Here is a 20,177-nt window from a genome sequence, read left to right as displayed (position 1 = left end):
AAAGTGACAACCTCCCAAAATGCTTTGCATAATAGTGGTTTCATAGATTGTGTAATTCCTCTTCCTACAATTTTTACATTACGCCTTTGTTCTTCGTACACACATTCTGTTGAATAAAAGTTTATTGTATATTGTATAATTACAGCAAAACATTTTGTTGACAGGTACAGTACGTTATGCTTCCCTAAATGCTCACAAGAATAAGGAGATGGGGCGTCATGATGATCTGTGGTCGTTATTTTATATGGTCGTTGAGTTTGTTAATGGTCAGTTGCCATGGAGAAAAATCAAGGATAAGGAACAGGTACATTTACCTATTTAGAACCAGTTGTAGCATGCCTTTCATTGATGTCTAATGGTAATTCTTCCTTTAATTTTTTTAAATAGATAATATTAGAAAACATGCATTGCTTTCTCAAGACTGATATGTCTGTACAGTACTGTTTATTATTATTATTATTATTATTATTATTATTATTATTATTATTATTATTATTATTATTAAAAAAATTATTTTGAAATCCAGGTAAACTGTCTGAATAATGAACCCAAATCTAACCAAAGAATTATGGATATGTTGGATACAGATTTATTGTATTATTTGCATATAGCCCCATTGGGGTCTGTGTGCAATGTTACTTGGTTACAAGATAAAATAATCATCATGGTCCTACTCGTTCAGCGGAATGTACAGTAGAGTACTGTAATGTGTTGTACAAGAATATACCTCTTAATGGAACCTCAATTAACAAATTTAATGCATTCCGGCACCGAGCTCTTCATGTGAAACACTCGTCTTTCGAAACAGATTTCCCCATTTAAAATAATGTAAACAAAATTAATCCATTCCACCCCCCAAAAAACATCAGTATGACATTTTATAATGTAAATATAATACTGTGCATGTAATTATTATAAATATTTTGTTTCAATGTTTTCAATTGTACATGTACTTTACCTTATGAAAAGTCGTTGCTGGCTTGAGGGAGACGATGGGGAGGTGGCAAGGAGGAGAGGGGTTACAGTGTGGAAGGAGAATCCACCTCTGAGTCAGGCGGGCTCTCTCTTGGGAATTTCACTGGGACCGGGTTGTGGTTCACTATCACTTGCTCGTCTTTTCTCTACTTTTCCAAAGAACGTATCTATTGGCAATTGCTTTTGTCTTCATTTTAGGATGTCCCTAAAATGAGACGGCAAACTGTCATTAAACATGTTCACACACTGTGTTGTCACTGCTTTATCAGTATTATGCTCTTCCAAGAATGTGGTTACCTTTTCAAACATTCCCAACACTTCCTGATCTCACTGGAAGAGGCTGCATTGCTATGATTTCCTTCTTCAACTCAAATCAACAATAATTGTGTCTTCCTCTTGACAACACTATCTTTATCAAACAGCTTCTTTAGCGACATCATGAGTTATAAATTATAGTCACAAAACCACAAAAAAGCACAAATAAATGCAGAGGGATTCTTGTCCTGTGTGATACAACAACACTGTTGTCAGTGGCGTCCAAGAATTTATGAGTATCAGCAAGAATGCTAGGAAGCACCATGTGGTTTTCACGTTAATCGAGCGGAAGCTCATCGATCGAGACAAATTTTCGGTGAGTGGCTCACTCGTTACTTGAAATGCTCGGAGATGGGGCCGCTCGTCACTTGAGGTTTCATTGTGTGTGTAATTACCTAAGTGTTAATTACCTAAGTGTAGTTACAGGATGAGAGCTACGCTCGTGGTGTCCCGTCTTCCCAGCACTCTTTGTCATATAACGCTTTGAAACTACTGACGGTCTTGGCCTCCACCAGGCCAAGACCTGGTGGTGTGTGTGTGTGTGTGTGTGTGTGTGTGTGTGTGTGTGTGTGTGTGTGTGTGTGTGTGTGTGTGTGTGTGTGTGTGTATGTGTGTGTGTGTGTGTGTATGTATATAATAAGTCTTAATTTACAGTAAACCATATCCATATATTGAAGCTCTCTATTGACCCATATCTGACATGTCTGTAATCCTGAAATTAGGCTTGGATCCATTATTCAGACAATTATAAAAATAGTACTGGAAAGATGCTGGGCATTTTTAATATAATTACACTGTCAAAAACCAAGTAAAACATATAACTTGGATACAGATCATTTTACATTGTAGATGACTCATCTACAGATTTTCAGACCTAACCTAATAATACACACAACCCACAAATCTGTAAATAAAAATTGACAATTATTAAGTCATGTAATGGAAAAAAAATAACACCAATGTGTTCTGTCCCTTTTTCTTCTTAAGAATGTAAAGTCATCATTACTATATACTCTCTTAACTCCAATGTACCTTCTTGTATATAAATAAATAAATAAAATAAATAAATATTGATGTGTGTAATCTCTTGTAGAGTACTTCACTCCTTATACCTTTACTTCTACATTTTTTTCCTTTACTTCTGCCTTTTCCTATATTTTTTTCCTTATTCTAATTTCTGTCTTCTTCTTTCCATGCTGTTCAACCACTTGGGCTGGACGGTAGAGCAACGGTCTCGCTTCATGCAGGTCGGCGTTCAACCCCCGACCGTCCCAGTGGTTGGGCACCATTCCTTCCCCCCCCCCGTCCCATCCCAAATCCTTATCCTGACCCCTTGCAAGTGATATATAGGCATAATGGCTTGGCACTTTCTCCTGATAGTTCCCTTCCCTTCTTCCCATGCTTCTTCCTTATTACCATACTTTAAACCTTTTATTATACTATACCTTATTCCAATACTTATTTATTTATTTATTTATTTATTTATTTATTTATTTATTTACTTATTTATATACAGTATATACTGTACAAGAAGGTACAATGGGTTTGTGAGAGTACATAGCATTGATGTTTTTACATTCTTGTAAAGCCACTAACACGCAAAGCGTTTCTGGCAGGTTCTTAATCTAACAGATAATTTTAAGTAGGTAATTTCTAGCAAAATTGAAACCCCTATTTAGCCCTGTGAACTTTAACCCTATTCGTATACAGTATTTCAAACTTATTCCTGTACTTCTTACCTTACTCCTTTTCTTGAACCCGACGTAGCATCTCACTCTTATATTATAAACTAACTTTATCTTGTATATCTTTTTCCATTGCAGAACTCGTTCAGGACTGATCGGAATATTGGCAATTTTTTTATTTTCAGATTTATAGGTTAGGTGTCTTAATTTTCAGCCACATTAGTTTGTAAGCTAATAATATGCACTAGTTTGATGTGGGTGAGTGTGCACAACTGTTACAAGATATTATTTATAAACTGAGAATTTATGTAATAAATAACCATTATTCCAAATGTCAGTACCTATGAACTATGTCAGAATCTTGTATCTATAGCTACTGAAAATCATATTATGCTCTCTCAATCATCATCAAACTATTTTCTCATTTAAAAATTCTATGTAGCATATACAGTGCACGACTTTATAATGGAAAGTACAATAACAGAATTTCCATGCAGGTTGGCCTGATGAAAGAAAAATATGACCATCGATTGCTCATAAAACACTTGCCTTCTGACTTCAAGCAGTTTCTAGAACACATCCAAAACTTAGATTATCATGATAAGCCAGATTATGCTGTGAGTGTTTTATTAGCATTTTGTAATTATGTGTGAAATATATTTTGCCATATAATTTGAGGATTGTTGCATAACTTTTTTAAAATAAGTGACTAGTAAATTATTTCTGCAATATGCTTAATTTATATTCATTTTTCTAGATGTTATCAGGGTTATTTGAGCGCTGCATGAAGCGTCGGGGGATTAAGGAATCGGATCCATTTGACTGGGAGAAAACTCCCACTGATAATTCTTTAGGCACTACTACTACTACAACTCATGCTGTCATTACCAAACCTCAACATGCGGACAGGTTGGACTATTTTCACTCGTACTTCATTATATTTTCACTTAGTTCTTCTGGCAGTAGTGTTTCACACAGAGAGCAAACCACATAAGAGAAAAAATGCAGCATCTTTTCAATAGTAATTAAAGGAAAGTCTGAATAACGATACCTACCTAATCCAAAGATTGAGGATTCAAGCAGTGTAAAATCTGAATTATTTGAGTTTAGGTCTTTGTGGCACTGCATTATTTTGATACATGCCTATATAGGGCACTGTGTCATTTAGATACAGGATTATGAAACCCAAACAGTATTAGCAGTACAGGGATTTTTTTTTATCCTGTATCCAAATAGTGCAGGACCCCTGTAATTTATGAGTTCATTGGTTTATGTACCTGTCTCCAAAATATCCACATTCAAAAGTTAAGTTAGAGATCCTTGTTCAGATAATTCTTCAATGTCTCTTGAGAAATTGCAAATCCTTCTTGTTATGGCATACTACATAAAATCTGACGTCCCTGATGGGTATTTATTTAGACAAAATGTTGCCAAAATCAGATGTTGAAATAATTCATTGACACAAAATCAAAATCAAATTGTATACTGTACACAATGGCACCGGGAGCAGGGGCAGAACTGGGAAACACTTGTCTCTTGTTTATGTATCAGGGTGTGTTAAATCTCCAATTTTTGGTATAATTTTTTTTAGATGCTTTTAATGACTTGTGTCCCATCACATTAAAGCATCGTCTTCTAGTGAAGACTTCTATTTTGTCTACCACTGGACCATTTGTTATCATTCTTTAACATTATTATGATGCTTTTTCCTGCAACAGTCGATTGGTTTATGGTGGTGGTGGCGGCATGACAGATAACATGCTTGATGACAATGTGTTGGGTTCTGTGGATAATCAGGAAAATGTTGAAGCCCCACATGATCGTGAACATGACCCTCGCAGACGTAGACGACGAGACACCGTCCTTCACCCACCGCAGCCTAACATCAATCAGGTGTGTTAGCTATGTTCCCAGTACTTCATTCAGATGATGCTTTCATTTTATGGCTGTCTTCATCATGGTATCAAGTGTTTTATTCAAGTATTTAAATAACTGTGATTTACCACAGTATTCCGCATTAAAAATAGAGCCCAGATTTGCTAAGAATGAGACCACGAAGGTATGTGATTGATTCAAAATTGAATTCATCAAATAATGTTGCCAGAAGACACTCTGCAGGCAGTAAGTGATGATGGGATGTGAAACTGAGAGGGGCTGGTGGGGTAGCTGGACCACAGTAGCATAGAACCCACTGCTTATATCTCTCTGCTGTATCAACTTCCCGCTCCTTAATTCATGTAACTCGTGTTAGTTTGGTGAGCCCACAGACCACATCGTGGTGTCCTAGGGTCCTGCGTCTTAGGTTCATGTCTGTCTCAGTATCATTGTCTGGTTATTCTGTATCTCTCAAGTAGTGAAAAGTAGAATGATTGCTAGCATCAATTACTTCAATGAGCACGTCTCTGCCCCCATTAGTACAATTGGCAAATACACCCTGCACTAGTAATATATATCACTGGTAGACAAGCTGCACCATTCAGATTAAGCAAAGCCAGTCCCAGCATTCAGTTGGTCATTGTGAATTTGGCGTCTTCAGCAACAGGTGGAGACTAAGGAGCGGGTGCTGAACGATAACAACGTCAATGCCAACATCATCGCCAACACTGAGAAGGACACCAACGAGGTGGAGATGTCACCCAAGAAGAGAAAGGTACAGCCTGCTCTCCCTCAGTCTGGTCAGGGTGTCTTTGCTGTGGTCAGCTTTATCTCTGCTACTGTAGTCAGCCCTACAGCAGTCTAGTCTCTATCTGCCTTGTCCACTTTCTCTTGTTCTGTCTCTTGTCTTCTGCGGCTCTCATTAATGTGTTTTGTAATGATGCTAACATTCTAATGTAGAAGCTTATTGTAAGTACTGTACAGTAGTCAGTTGTGTTATATTATAGTGACTGAATCTTTGGATTAATGCAAATCAGATGCCTCCCCACCAACCCCCTCTGTATTAAGTATGTAACCTGTATCTTTTACCCTCAGCCCTGAATAGCCTCCTCTGTGTTAAGCTAAAGAAGTGTAGAGTGAAACTAATAATTGAAAAGCTACTTTTAATGGAGCCTAACCAAACTTGGCTGTGAGGTACTTTCTATAGATTCATAAATGATTCATAATTTAAGTCAATGAATTTTTAAGCAAAACATTGCCTGCCGTATTTGATATATTGATCATGATGAAAGATGAGCCTTTGTTTGTAATAAAATCTCATATCAGAATAGCTGTTACATGTATCTTTGCATAAAAGATTATTTAAGATTTTTTTAACTGTTTATAATTAAAAAAATTGGTAAGTGTCCACATGTCTTAATTTGAAATGCAATATGATATTTAAAGTCGGCTGAAAATAATAATTAATATAAATAAGTTTAATATTTTGATGAGCCAGTGATGAGGAAAGGAATTGGAGAATCGTGGTCATATTGTAAGATTATAGCAGAAGTGTGAGTACATTCTTCAAAAGGATCAGTGTAGTAGCAGCCAGTATTGTAGGAAGCATTAGCATACAATATATTCTCAGCCATGTGGACAATCAACCATTATTATAGGAAGCATTCAAGTAGGAACGCTTTACTAACATACCTTTGCTAGTTTGGCCTATATGTTAATCACTCTAACATGTCTCTAAGAATAGCATTACCTTGTCCTGTAGACTTAACACAACAATGTTACCTTAAAAAATTGCCATTTAGATATATAATCATAGTTGAATATTAGTGAACTGGCAAAGAGATTGTTTTCTGTTAATTTTAAGAATTGTTTCTCAGACCTGTGCAAGAAGAAGAAAGCCTACAGAAGTTGTGCTGTCTAAATCAATTTATTTGTAACATAAAGTTTTGTTGTATTATCCTAGTACTGTAATGATCTACACTCTGTCATTTGGTTTGAGTGTGGAGCCATTACCAAGTTCTTGAGCAGCATCTTGTGCCACATTAGTTGCCTGACCCTCATCTCTCACACAAATACCCTCCTCACCAGTCTGGACCACACATGCCAGCTTCTGCACTACTTGTTGGTTACAATGGCCCATACCTCGTGTCACATACAGCCTACTGTAGTGCTCATACCTCGTCTCACATACAGCCTAATGTAGTGCATCAAGTACCATGTACTATGCCTAGAACTTTGTACCAGTACCCAATACCTTTTACCATACAGCAGAGCATATTATTCCACAGGCTTCTTCCTGTGTTGCATCCAGTAGCTTGTGTGAAACCTAGTATCTTGTATGTAAGCCCCACACCATCACTGTAAATAATTTGCTCCAAACCTGGTACCTTGTACTGCATACAAAACCTTGTAGTATACTTGTCATACCAGTGCTAATTTTGCATCAGTACATACTTCCATAGATATTACCACATGAGATTTTCATTATCAGTAATATTACCATCCATAACACCTTGAACGCTGTACGCAATACCTAGGGCTTTTACCATACTCGGGGATCATGCTAGCAAAAATAGTATGTTGTGACATAGTAGGTATGCACTACCACTCTCCTCACTAAGCATTGTGTAACATTATTCTGTTGAAAGGGAAATATAGCATGTCTTAATATTTGACAGTTTTTTTCTATAGTATATACTCTTCTATTCTATAGTGCACCCAGAATACTGTACCTTACCTGGCATGCTGAACATGCTACAGTCAACTCTTAATGTTTTTAAGAATTTTGTGTAAGTCTAGGATGCTGTACCAAATGTAGTTCATTGTATCATATAGCCTTATTGTACCATACAAACCATATTCTATCTCACATTCAGCATGCTACACTATTTAAATTGAATCACAACTACCATTCTCAGCCAATACTACCATCCCGAACCTCAGCTACCATCCCAAACACTGCTGTACACATTGTTCATTGTACCACACCTACTTTACTACTTCATTCTGCTAAAATACAGTGTGACAGCATAGCATGTGATACATGTTATAGGAGCAGAACAGTATGCGTGTTGTGGGTACAGTGTTTTGAGTGTTGTACTTATTTATTTATGTAGCACTCTGTAGCACATTTATATAGCACTCTGATTCACAATGCTACCATTGTGAATCTACCGAATAACAGCAACTATTGTGAGCCATCCTGAACCACAGCCTCCATCCTGAACACTGCTGTCACTGCTGTACACATTGTTCATTGTACCACACCTACTTTACTACTTTATTCTGCTAAAATACAGTGCGACAGCATAGCATGTGACATAACACTGTGCTAACAATCTGTACCGCTAGTAGCACATGTAATACATTTTTCGCACTCTTTGCACTGAACCACAAAAGGGTGTATTTGGCTAACACTACAGAGTGCTACATAAATAAATATGTACTACACTCAAAACACTGAACCCACACCCAGCATACTGTTCTGCTCCTATAACATGTACCCAGCATACTGTTCTGCTCCTATAACATGTACCCAGCATACTGTTCTGCTCCTATAACATGTACCCAGCATACTGTTCTGCTCCTATAACATGTACCCAGCATATTGTTCTGCTCCTATAACATGTACCCAGCATATTGTTCTGCTCGTATAACATGTACCCAGCATACTGTTCTGCTCCTATAACATGTACCCAGCATACTGTTCTGCTCCTATAACATGTACCCAGCATACTGTTCTGCTCCTATAACATGTACCCAGCATATTGTTCTGCTCGTATAACATGTACCCAGCATACTGTTCTGCTCCTATAACATGTACCCAGCATACTGTTCTGCTCCTGTAACATGTACCCAGCATATTGTTCTGCTCCTATAACATGTACCCAGCATACTGTTCTGCTCCTATAACATGTACCCAGCATACTGTTCTGCTCCTGTAACATGTACCCAGCATATTGTTCTGCTCCTGTAACATGTACCCAGCATACTGTTCTGCTCCTGTAACATGTACCCAGCATACTGTTCTGCTCCTGTAACATGTACCCAGCATACTGTTCTGCTCCTGTAACATGTACCCAGCATATTGTTCTGCTCCTGTAACATGTACCCAGCATACTGTTCTGCTCCTATAACATGTACCCAGCATACTGTTCTGCTCCTGTAACATGTACCCAGCATATTGTTCTGCTCCTGTAACATGTACCCAGCATACTGTTCTGCTCCTATAACATGTACCCAGCATACTGTTCTGCTCCTGTAACATGTACCCAGCATACTGTTCTGCTCCTATAACATGTACCCAGCATATTGTTCTGCTCCTATAACATGTACCCAGCATATTGTTCTGCTCCTATAACATGTACCCAGCATATTGTTCTGCTCCTATAACATGTACCCAGCATACTGTTCTGCTCCTATAACATGTACCCAGCATACCCTGTCACACACACGATAATCTGCATCACTCCTAGTGAGCAGTACACATAATAAACAAGGAAATTTTCAAGACAATCTGTTAAGCTTAGGCTATACCTGTAGTAGGATATGGACCACTAGAAAAAATCCACACATCATAAAACACAAAAAGAAGCTTGGAAAAGCACAAAGATTTTCAAGAAGTCTATTACCTGAGTTAACGCTGCTATGCTACGAGGAGAATGGGAAGGGAACCATGGGGAGAAAGTGCCAAGCCATTACAACTATATAGCACTCTGAAGGGATCAGGATAAGGATTTGGGATGGGACAGAGGGAAGGAATGGTGCCCAACCACTTGGACAGTCGGGGGGATTGAACGCCAACCTTCATGAAGCGAGACCTTTGCTCTACCATCCAGCCCAAATTCAAATTCAAATTCAAAATTCAAATGTTTATTCATGTAAAGTACATACATACAAGGGGTGATACAAATATTGATGAATTTATAGATAGAGCTAGTACATACAATGCCTAAAGCCACTATTACACAAAGCGTTTCGGGCAGGAAAAACACTAAAGACTAAAACTTAATACTAATTGAGATTAAAGTATAAAATGTGTTGAGAAAATATAAAAATAAAAAAGGGAGGAACATGGCAAAAAAACAGCAAAAATACAGCAAAAATCTCCAAGTGGTTGGAGATAAATGGAATTCAATCTTACAACTTGATAGGAGAGGAGCAGCAGCAGGAATATGACAACTACTGTACATACAAAATATTGAGAGACAAAACTGCATGAGGACAGCCTCTAAAGGGAGAGAAAATAGAACAAGAGAACATCAGTGGAAACTGGAAGCATAAATGAGTCAAAGAATTTAAAGTAGTCATACTGAACTTGGACAGTACTTTGTATGGATGGTAAATAAGTATAATGCACGCAAAGAAAGTTATGGAAACCACCTCCATCCACAACATCAAGAGATATATGACACAGAGCTTAAATGCCAAGAGTTTAAAAAATATACAAAAATATACAAAAAGGTAGAAGGCTGGACATAAAAAGCTATACCTCACTCTCTGAATATAATAATAGCATGTTTCATCAGATATAAATGAAGGGATAGCACCTGTCATCAGATATATGCACAAGAATGTAAGAACTCTTGTATTTATAAATAAATAGAAATAAATAAATATAATATATGTAAAGGGATAGCACTTGCCATTAGGTGTGTATGAAGGGATAGTACCTACCCTCAATTACTATGAAGGAATACTACCTGCCATCAGGTACTGTATATACAGTATGAAGGAATGGCACCTATACTCAGGTACATATGAGTGGGGTACTGCAGGGGTTCATTTTGAGGCCAACCTCCAACATGGATAAGAATATTACAAACGACATCATCAAATTTGCAGATGACACAGATTTATGGTAAAGTGTAAAGTGAAAATTATATTGAGGCCTTACAAAGAGAACTCCACAAATGGTCAGATGACTGGCAATTTTTTTTTAATTAATATCGAAACATTCAAGACCCTCCATATGAGGCATAACAATCCACTCCACAGCTACCAAATGAACAACATTTCCTTGCAGCAGATTGATGAAGAAAAGAACCTTATAGTCTGAATACATCAGTCACCCTAAGTAGCACAAGTGGAAGCTGCGGAAAAAAAACTAGGAATAATCAAGCTAACCTTTGACTTTAAGGGAAAAGAAGGTACTGTAGTTATTCAACTGTATAAATCTCTGCCCTCGCTTGGATTATTGTATCTAGGTATGAAGACTTCATCATCAGAAAGACACATAGCTGCTTTGGAGAACGTTCAACACCTGGCAACAAAATTTACTCCAGAACTAAGTTGACTCTCATACCAGGAACAGTTGAGAGCCACAGGGTTAACAACATCAAACCAGACATGACAGGACAGATCTTATCAAGACATATTTCTCATTATCTTGTAACTCTTTTTATTAGTTGTGAACTTTAACTCTGTTTTTCTAGCACCATCCAGTTTATTTAATACCTTTCCTTTGTCTATGGTGACTTGAGACTTCCTTTAATACAGGTCGAGGAATTCACATGCGAAAAAGAAGTTGAAGGTGGTGGTGGTGAGAAAGAGAAGGAAGGAAGAATTGAATGTTCCACTGATTGGGATGGTGATGCAGTCATGGCATCAAGACAAGGTCATACCACACCCAGGTATGTTGGTTCATCTAGAAAGATATTTTTCTAAATGCTTCTGCTAGGACCTCCCCTTCATTGTGTGCACATCTAGCTCTCTCTCACACCCTTGTTCACTCTCACGCTCTTGCTCACTCTCACACCCTTGCTCACTCTCACACCCTTGCTCACTCTCACACCCTTGCTCACTCTCATGCCCTTGTTCAGTCTCATGCCCTTGTTCAGTCTCATGCCCTTGCTCACTCTCATGCCCTTGCTCACTCTCATGGCCTTGTTCACTCTCATGCCCTTACTCTCACACCCTTGCTCACTCTTGTTCTGCTTCTTAAAATGCATATAATTAAAAAATAAATTTTGATCCACTAAAATTGTTTACAGTGAGCTGTAGCATTCTGTACCCAACCTAGATGTGCATACAGTGTCAAACATCAACTCCTAGACTGGCCTTTGGAATGTTTTGTTGTACTATACAGTACAGTACTGTAATCCCACCTTTCTAATCCCATCCTACCCACCTCAATTCTCTGATCCCACATACCCCAACCCTCTCTAATCCCACCCCTAACCATCTCTAATCCCTCCCCAAGCCTCTCTAATCCCACCCTAATTTTATTTAATCCCTCCTCCTCCCACTCCAACCCTCTGTAATCCCATCCCAATCTTCTCAGGTCTCAACCACCTCTCTAATTTAGTGCAGAGTAAGAAGAAAGCTTAAACCTTTAATAGAGAGATAATACTTTAGTTTCTCCATAATTAGGTGGTATATAATCAGGCTAGTAGTCTTTTTCCAAGGACACACATTTAGCTTAGCAGCGTCTGTCTAATTACCAGAAGCTACCCAAAGCTACTCAAAGCCACCCAAAACTTCCTGGCATTACGTTAGTAATGAATAAATATGATAAATTTACTCATTATAATGTTGGTGCTGAATGTAGAACATGGAAAAACATATTTTTACTCTGAAAAGTATCATTTCATAACGAAATTAGACGAAAATAAGCTGCTGGTGACGCCAAAGCAAGTCGACGGCCCAAGTGACAATGTTGTGGAGCGACTTATCCAAGATATATTGTTGCGTACAGGTTATTTTAACTTAGGTTTGGATAGGTTAGGTTTAGTTAGGTTAGGTTATGTTTTGTTAGGTTAGGTTATGTTAGGTTATGTTTGGGTAGGTTGGTTAGGTTTGGGTAGGTAGGTTAGGTTAAGGAGATACAGGAGGCTGATATGCCAGCAAATACTCTTTAGGCAACAAAGTGTCTTGGATAAGTCGCTCCACAACATTGTCGCTTGGACCGTCAACTTTCTTTGGCGTCACCAGCAGCTTATTTTCGTTTAATTTTGTTATGAAATGATACTTTTTCAGAGCAAAAATATGTTTTTCCATATTCTACATTCAGCACCAACATTATAGTGAGTAAATATATCATATTTATTCATTACTAACGTAATGCCAGAAAGCTTTGGGTGGCTATGAGTGGCTTTGGGTAATTAGACAGACCCCTTGGCAGTAATTTATACATACTTTAAGCTCCAGAAATTTGAGAGCCTTTCATGGATGGTGTCAGTGTTCACAAGACTAGTAAGAAACTTGATAATTAATGGAGACAATTTTCTTGTTGCTTGTTATGGTAATTCCTCCAAACTTCCCCCTTTTCAATTGCCTTTTGAGCTTTTAAAGTTCTAGTGCCAGGTTTCTCTTTTAGTCCATGCAATGATCTTATGCTCCGTTGAAGCTTTGGCAGCACTGCACCACTACTGGTGCAGCCCTTTAGAAAGTGCTTGAGGTCTGAATTAGCATTGCAGTTAAGAGTTTTGTAGGGGTTTTGTACACTTGAGAGGATATAGCTCATCCATCTAAATTAGTGCTGCAAAACAGAATGTTGGGATCATATAGTGGCTGTCCCTCTCCCATTCTTATGGTTACATATGTGGGTTGTACATGTTTCTTAAAAAAATAATTGAAAGTGACTTTGGGGCATTACAGGGGAGCTGGTGGAGATGACAACAAGAACAGGAAACCCCTAGCAGTGTTAAGGTTATCTTCTGTGGACACTGCAGCAGATGATGTAGACATGAATGTGGAGCCTGCTAGCAAGAGGGAAGACCAGGTAATTTATTTTTGCTAGACTACTCATTATTTATGCTGCTTCCTCTCATTTTGACATTATTATCTTGTTCACTACTAGGGGGGGTACCCAGCTGCACCTGGGTCTCTCTCTTTTTCCCATTCCTCCCCCCCCCCTCTCTCCCAATCTCTGTACTTTTATCTTTCTTTCCCTATCACCCCTCTCCTCTCCTCTTCTTCCCTCTCTACCCTCTCTTCCAAACTTTCCCCAACATCTCTCCTTGCTTTCCATTTCTTCAAACATCCCTCCTCTACCTTTTGACCTTTTCTTCTGCTTTGATCTTTTCCTCTCATTAATTAAATAGAACATGCCCAGTCCTGTCTGTACCTTTTTCATAATTCACTTGGAATTAAATAGATGCTTGGGCATTATCATATATGTATGTGTAAATATATTTGTCATTGTTCAAAAAAAGCTTTATGTAGACAGAGTAAATGATGCTAATGCATTTTATTTTTAGTATTCTGTCCAGGATGCCAGCTACGTAAGCTTCCAAGATGGTGGACGGTTAGCAAGGATAGAGCCGAGTGCTGGGGGTGTATCTCCAGGAGGCTCTACACCTCCCACAGAAGGCGAATTCCACCCACATACACGTGACCATACTCCACATCGCCGAACTCATCATAAAAGGTCAGCCTGTTACAGACTATACCTTCAAAAAGCATAATTCAGGACTTATTCCACATATTCTACCCAACAGATTCATATAACAAAGTATATGTTAAACAAACGTAACTGCAATAATTATAGTCTAAATACAGTGGCAAAGGCAAGAAGGCTAAGATATGCTATATTTGTCTCATTCAGCATAATATTTGCCATTTGTAATATTTAAAGCAGGGTAATTCATACAGAATATTCAGCAAACCTTATTTTAACTACTGTATAACCGTGCAATCATTTAGTATCGTAAAAGCAATGCTTGAAACATTTACAAAAAAATACTCGAATATATCTTGAGTTTGGGCTGTCAATGAAGGGAAACAGTTTCCAGCTGCTTGCACAATAACAAAAAGTGGGATATTTTTCATATAAATAATATATGCTGGATATTGATTATGTGTCTTTGGTTTATCTGGCACCAGGAGTCTCGGATTTGGCAGGTGAGATTGTCAATATGCCCCTGCTCCCTGCTGATTTAGCCGAGTCCATCTTCTCTGGTCTATAACTTGTGTCTTTATTCTGCCATTTTCACTATTTTGAAAAGTTAGTTTTAGAAGCAGTACTTTTTACCTATCAGCAGAGATTTCATACTTCTGGAAATTAAAATGTGTCACTTTTTATTTGAGTGAATATTTTAAGACTGGTAATATGCTAGTTAGCCTTGCATATATGTTGTTGGTTAAGTGTTTGTGAAATGTGACCCCAAAGCCTGTAGGACAAGTTTATGTTAGCACTAGAAGGGCTAAATATAATCATTAGATTGTTATTTTGATTCGTATCTTCGCTTGATCATTTATTCAGAAACGTATCCTTTTAACATCATCCATGTTTAGAGTGGCATAAAAAGATAAATATTTTGTTTGAGCTAAGTAAAAAAAAAATTAAAATACAGGAAGAATAACTAGCAGTTGAAGGGTACATTGATTGTAGCACATGATATTGTTGTTTTAGTGTGATTTTAAAAAATTGCTTATTTAAAGTTTGCTGTTTAATTAGTATACATGTCATCCTTATATTATACGCAATGTCAATGGTCCTCTTCCAATGTGATGACCAGATTGCACACCTCCTTATGTTGGTTAGTTCTTCAGTTTTGCAGGTCTGTTGAGATTTCGTCATCTTTTCTCTGTATTCTTAGAGCTAATATGTGGGGCTTTATGGGAAACTTTGGCAATTTTCCTTTTAATTCTTGCAAATACATTGCATGTAATATAGGCACTGCTATTTTTCCCTATTCACAATGCTTTTGAAAGATTGGGTCTTCATTCTTATCCTGTACTTGAGTTTAATATCAAGAAATCATTATATTTGTTTGAAAGATGTCTAATGTATATAATATGTCTTGTAAGACATGTGTTATAAGCTTATTGTTACCTGGCTCAGTAAAAGCTTGCTCATATGTAGAGCTAGGAAACAGTTATATTTTAAATAATTCAACCAATCAAGGAAATAATTTGCATCCAAATTTGTTTGTTTTGAGGGCTAATGTAATGCACCTGCTGACTTTTAGTTTACATGCAAAGGATGTGCAATTGAGAAAGCTCTTCCCCATTTCTATAGAAGTTTTACTTTTTTTATGCAAAGAGGTTCTGAATATGTTATACAGTGGAACCTCCAAAATCAGGACTTTGAGTTAACAAACATAAGTAAATAACAAATAAATTTTACTTCTGAATAGTCTATCTAAAATTTGGATTTTGATCAGGATTTAAACAAAATTTTTATTGAGATCTGAATCATCACGTACCATGCAATAGCTGTATAGTAATTTCCAGTAGATTTTTTGTAGTAACTACCCCACGCTTATGCATTAGTCTCACTAAGACTAAGGATCGTGTCAGACATCTGAGACTCGTGCTAACCTACCAGGAGCCAGAAGCAGAATCTAGCTCTTTTTATGATGTGAGAGGGGTGGGGGGAGGGGTGCCTGGGTATCAGAGTTCTGCCTAAAGCTAAGAAAACAACCAGAAAGTTTGGACAAAACAAAATAAAATACTACTTGACAGGAAGAAATTAGTATTGAGAAAAATAAGGCCAATAATAGTTGTCACAACTGAACATCCCTAACTCTAATGTGCCAGGCTGCCACCAGATACCTGGTTGATGGGGTTCTGGGAGTTCTTCTACTCCCCAAGCCCAGCCCGAGGTCAGACTTGACTTGTGAGAGTTTGGTCCACCAGGCTGTTGCTTGGAGCGGCCCTCCAAGTGGAGTGGAGATGGTAGGCCTGTTCACTCTGGACTTGCAGCCTGCCTTCCACTTTACTCATAGATCTGGTATTGCATGCCTCAGAGGCTTCTGCAGGGACCTACTGATGTTTCTTAGCCAGTTAAGTGATGTTAATTTCCCTGGAACTATTTGTTAACAGGGTATTGCTTTATTTTTGGTGCCATTTACAATTCATGATTGTATTTAATACCACACATATTGTGTGTGTTCTATCTTTTATTTTGCTCCAAATTTGGGGCAAGGTTTTTTTCCAGTGGTCATCTTGGGTCTTCCTTGTTCCATTAAAATGATATATAAAGAATTTTGGTGACTCCTATACATGTCGGCTCGTTTTGAGCCACCTTACATCTTGGTAGTTCATGGGATTTGACTACCATTATAAGGCCTGTTCATGGTGAGTTTATGTAGTTGGTTGTGTGCTGATGAATGTGTTGTTTGACCTAGATTTGTATGTATCTTGGTACCTTGGTTCTTTTCCAGGTTTGCATTTGGGTTTTATTAAGAGATTCTTCTTTATCCATGGCATCGTGCACCCTTTTTCCACATTCCAGGAGACCACTGGGTCTCAGGTTTGCTATGTGGTGTTGAGCAACTTTCGGTTCACTTCCCTGAATCTGCAGAATCCATATTGGCATATTCCCTGAACTATTTAGAGGTTTAGGGACTGGCTGCAGCTCAGAGCAGAACACACCTGTTTCCACCAAACCTGACATTCAGAATCTACACTAGATTGAGTTGAATAGTTCTACAACTTCGTCATCTCAGGATTTGTGTTTTGGCCCACCTCAATAACCGACTGATTTGGGTTCCTGTTAATTTTACTTCTCTGCTAGCTAGGGATCGGTTTCATAGTCAACTAGTTGAAGTCTCAGTTGGTACCTTCTTAGGTTCTACTTTGGTTGGGGTTGGTCTGTCATATCAGGATGTCCTCTAATTCTCTACTATGATTGACCCTTCTGCAGCTGGTCAACCATCTCCATCTAGTGCTAAAGAGGTCTCTGCCATCTTTTCCTATGGGTGAGCAGTTTATCTATTCTGGTTATTATTTTGCTTAATAGAGTTAAAAGAGTTAATATCTTCCGGGTGAGCAGTTTATCTATTCTGGTTATTATTTTGCTTAATAGAGTTAAAAGAGTTAATATCTTCCGGGTCTATAAAATTCCTTAAAATTTTGCATAACATCAATGGTTCCTAGCATGGGCATCATTAAATGGATGCTCACTTTTTTTACTAATTCCCAGAAAGGAAGCTAAGGCTTTCAGGATTTCAACATGGCAAATGATTGCCAGTGGTTTCTAGTGTTGAATGAGATCCACATAGAATCTTAAGACCCTTTTGAATATTATGGGGCACATTAAATCTCCCACAGGCAATTGGCACACATAGGATCCTCTCACTTGAGGGTTACAGGAGCAATTTAATTCCCACTGGGCTACTTATTTTCAGCCAAGAGGGTACACATTACAGTTGGTCTAAGCCAATTCTGGAAGGATGATCTACATGAGGTGTTATTCTCACCTATTTCATTTGGTGGATAAATGGATATCCATCTGGCAAGGGCATGTGTGTGTGCTGTTTTGCTGTTGTAGAGGCTCCACTCCCTGTTTTTATGGTTCTACTTTTACCTTACTTGTGTCATTTTCTGCTACTCTTGCATTTTCTCTATGAATTGTTTCCTGGATTTTTTCTGTTTTATACTTATATTCCATCAATATGGCCTAACTAATGTACAATTCTTGGTAATTGCTCCACTTTTTCACAATTTCCTCTTTCCTGCTGGTATATACTCATTGCTTCTAACTCCTCTGATTTAATAACCTACTTTACATGCGAGCATTTTGCTGCATCTGCAAAAAGGTTTTATTGGTCCTGATTTCGACTGATTTGCCACAAATCACTACTTGACATTACTCCATCTTTCTTACTTTTTGTCCCTTCTTCCACTGCTTGTCCTAGCATTGAATAATGTTTGGATTCCAGCTTCAAATTTCTTCACCCAGTTCTTTAACTGATCCAGATCATGGATATACTATTTCTGTCATTCTTTTCTTGCATTTCTTCTACTTCTTTTTAGGCTGCAATGTGTTGCTCATCACTCCTGGTTAGCTTCATTTTCAGATAATCTTTGACTTTTCAATTCTTGTCCTTTTGTTTTCTTTCCTCCATATTTCCTGATTACTGTAGTTATATTTAGTTGATCCTCGTCGGGAATTCTTTGTCCTGAGTGTGCAACGCTCCCTTTCTGTCATTAGTGTCCCTGCCCTGCTCATTCCTCTAATAACCTTGAGTTTGTCCCTCATATTTTTCTCCCTTCTTATCTTTCCCGTCAGTGGGTGGACAGTGGGTGGACAAGTGCGAGTAGGCGGGGATGAGTGTGGGCAGGGGTGAGTGTTATTGCCTATTTGTTATTATATATTTGTAGTTACAGTTAGAGAGCCGTGCTCATAGTGTCCCACCTTCCTTGTATAGAATATCACAAGTAGTCTTAAAACTTTCATTGGTTTTAGCACACACAACTTCCTCCTGGAGTTTACTCCAATCATCTACAATACTGCTTCTAAAAAATTACATCCTGTTATCTATTCTACATCTTTTCTTCTGAAGATTTCAACTATGATTTCTAGTTCTGCTTATATCTGGTTTCAAAAACACCATACAGTCTGTTTTATATATCCATTTTACAAATCTCTATGTGGTTATCGTATACGTTCTGTTCTCTCTTTTTTCTGTTTTAAAATTTGCGTTTCTCTAGATCCTTAAATATCTCCTTGTACATCATACTTCTTAATTCTGGAATCTATTGTGCTGCATGTCTCTGGACTTTTACATTTTATTAATTTGTTTCTTTAGATGTGGACACCGTACAGCAGCTGCATATTTCAGTTTAGGTCAACCACAATCTGTCTCATAGGGATTCTTTGAGTGAAAAGAATCACTCAATGTAATTTGATTGAGATGAGATTGAATCCAGTCTCAATCTCAATCATTTGAGATTGAGATTGGTTCTCAATCGAGAACCAATGGAATTCTCGATCGTGCATTGAGAGTGAACCCGACTGTACTACCGGGACCCTCAAGTAAACCAAAATAATAAAAAAAAAATATTGTGGCTATATCAACATATAGCTACAATATAAATTGACAGAAGTGATTACACTGGTGAAGATACATGTCTTATGACTAATAATGGGGGATGTGGCTAGTACATGTTAGAGTGTGAGTTTGAAGCACAAGGTAGGAAACTATGAGGATGAAATTAGGTACTTACGGTTTTACTTTTGATTAAGGCATAGGTTGGACAATTTTTTAAATTCATTAGAGAGTGAGTTCCATAGACTGGGTCCTTTTATTTGCATGGAGTGTTTGCACAGATTTAGTTTGACTCTGGGGATATCAAAGAGATATATATTTTTGGTGTGATGCTCATGGGTTCTATAACACCTATCAAGGAAAACTTTCAGATCAAGATTAGCATTTAGGAACAAGGTTTTGTACATGTAAATAGCCAAGCCCATCTTCCTGTTTAGATAGAACCTATTGTGATGATCGTCAATAGTCAGAATTCGTACTTTTTAGCTTTTAGATAGCAGTATACTGACTAGTAAGGAATTCTTTTAAAATAAATGAAGCTAAAACAAAAACTTAAATATTCCTAGGCCTAGTATAGCACAACATATGTACTAGTAGGCCTCAGCTA

The 20,177-nt window shown here is 37.8% G+C and overlaps 1 protein-coding gene across 10 annotated transcripts in view; it reads left to right on the top strand.

The window, feature by feature from the left end:
• Asator (tau-tubulin kinase asator) overlaps positions 1 to 20,177 on the top strand; it is a 208,343-nt gene that overhangs the window by 154,190 nt on the left and 33,976 nt on the right. For 5 of the 10 annotated variants that reach the window (XM_069339380.1, XM_069339384.1, XM_069339386.1 and 2 more), the window contains exons 6-14: positions 165 to 304; positions 3,473 to 3,592; positions 3,733 to 3,884; positions 4,694 to 4,868; positions 5,512 to 5,625; positions 11,349 to 11,482; positions 13,449 to 13,572; positions 14,051 to 14,220; positions 18,811 to 18,864. In XM_069339380.1, coding sequence (XP_069195481.1) covers positions 165 to 304; positions 3,473 to 3,592; positions 3,733 to 3,884; positions 4,694 to 4,868; positions 5,512 to 5,625; positions 11,349 to 11,482; positions 13,449 to 13,572; positions 14,051 to 14,220; positions 18,811 to 18,864 — 1,183 coding nt within the window. Of the gene's footprint in view, positions 1 to 164; positions 305 to 3,472; positions 3,593 to 3,732; positions 3,885 to 4,693; positions 4,869 to 5,511; positions 5,626 to 11,348; positions 11,483 to 13,448; positions 13,573 to 14,050; positions 14,221 to 14,675; positions 14,694 to 18,810; positions 18,865 to 20,177 lie in introns of all 10 variants that reach the window. The other 5 variants (XM_069339387.1, XM_069339382.1, XM_069339379.1 and 2 more) reach the window with 4 other exon arrangements.

The sequence above is a fragment of the Procambarus clarkii genome, chromosome 41, assembly GCF_040958095.1.
Source record: "Procambarus clarkii isolate CNS0578487 chromosome 41, FALCON_Pclarkii_2.0, whole genome shotgun sequence".
NCBI lineage: Eukaryota > Metazoa > Arthropoda > Malacostraca > Decapoda > Cambaridae > Procambarus > Procambarus clarkii.
The sequence above is the reverse complement of the archived record's forward strand: the minus strand, read 5'-3'. Positions and strand labels throughout refer to the sequence as shown.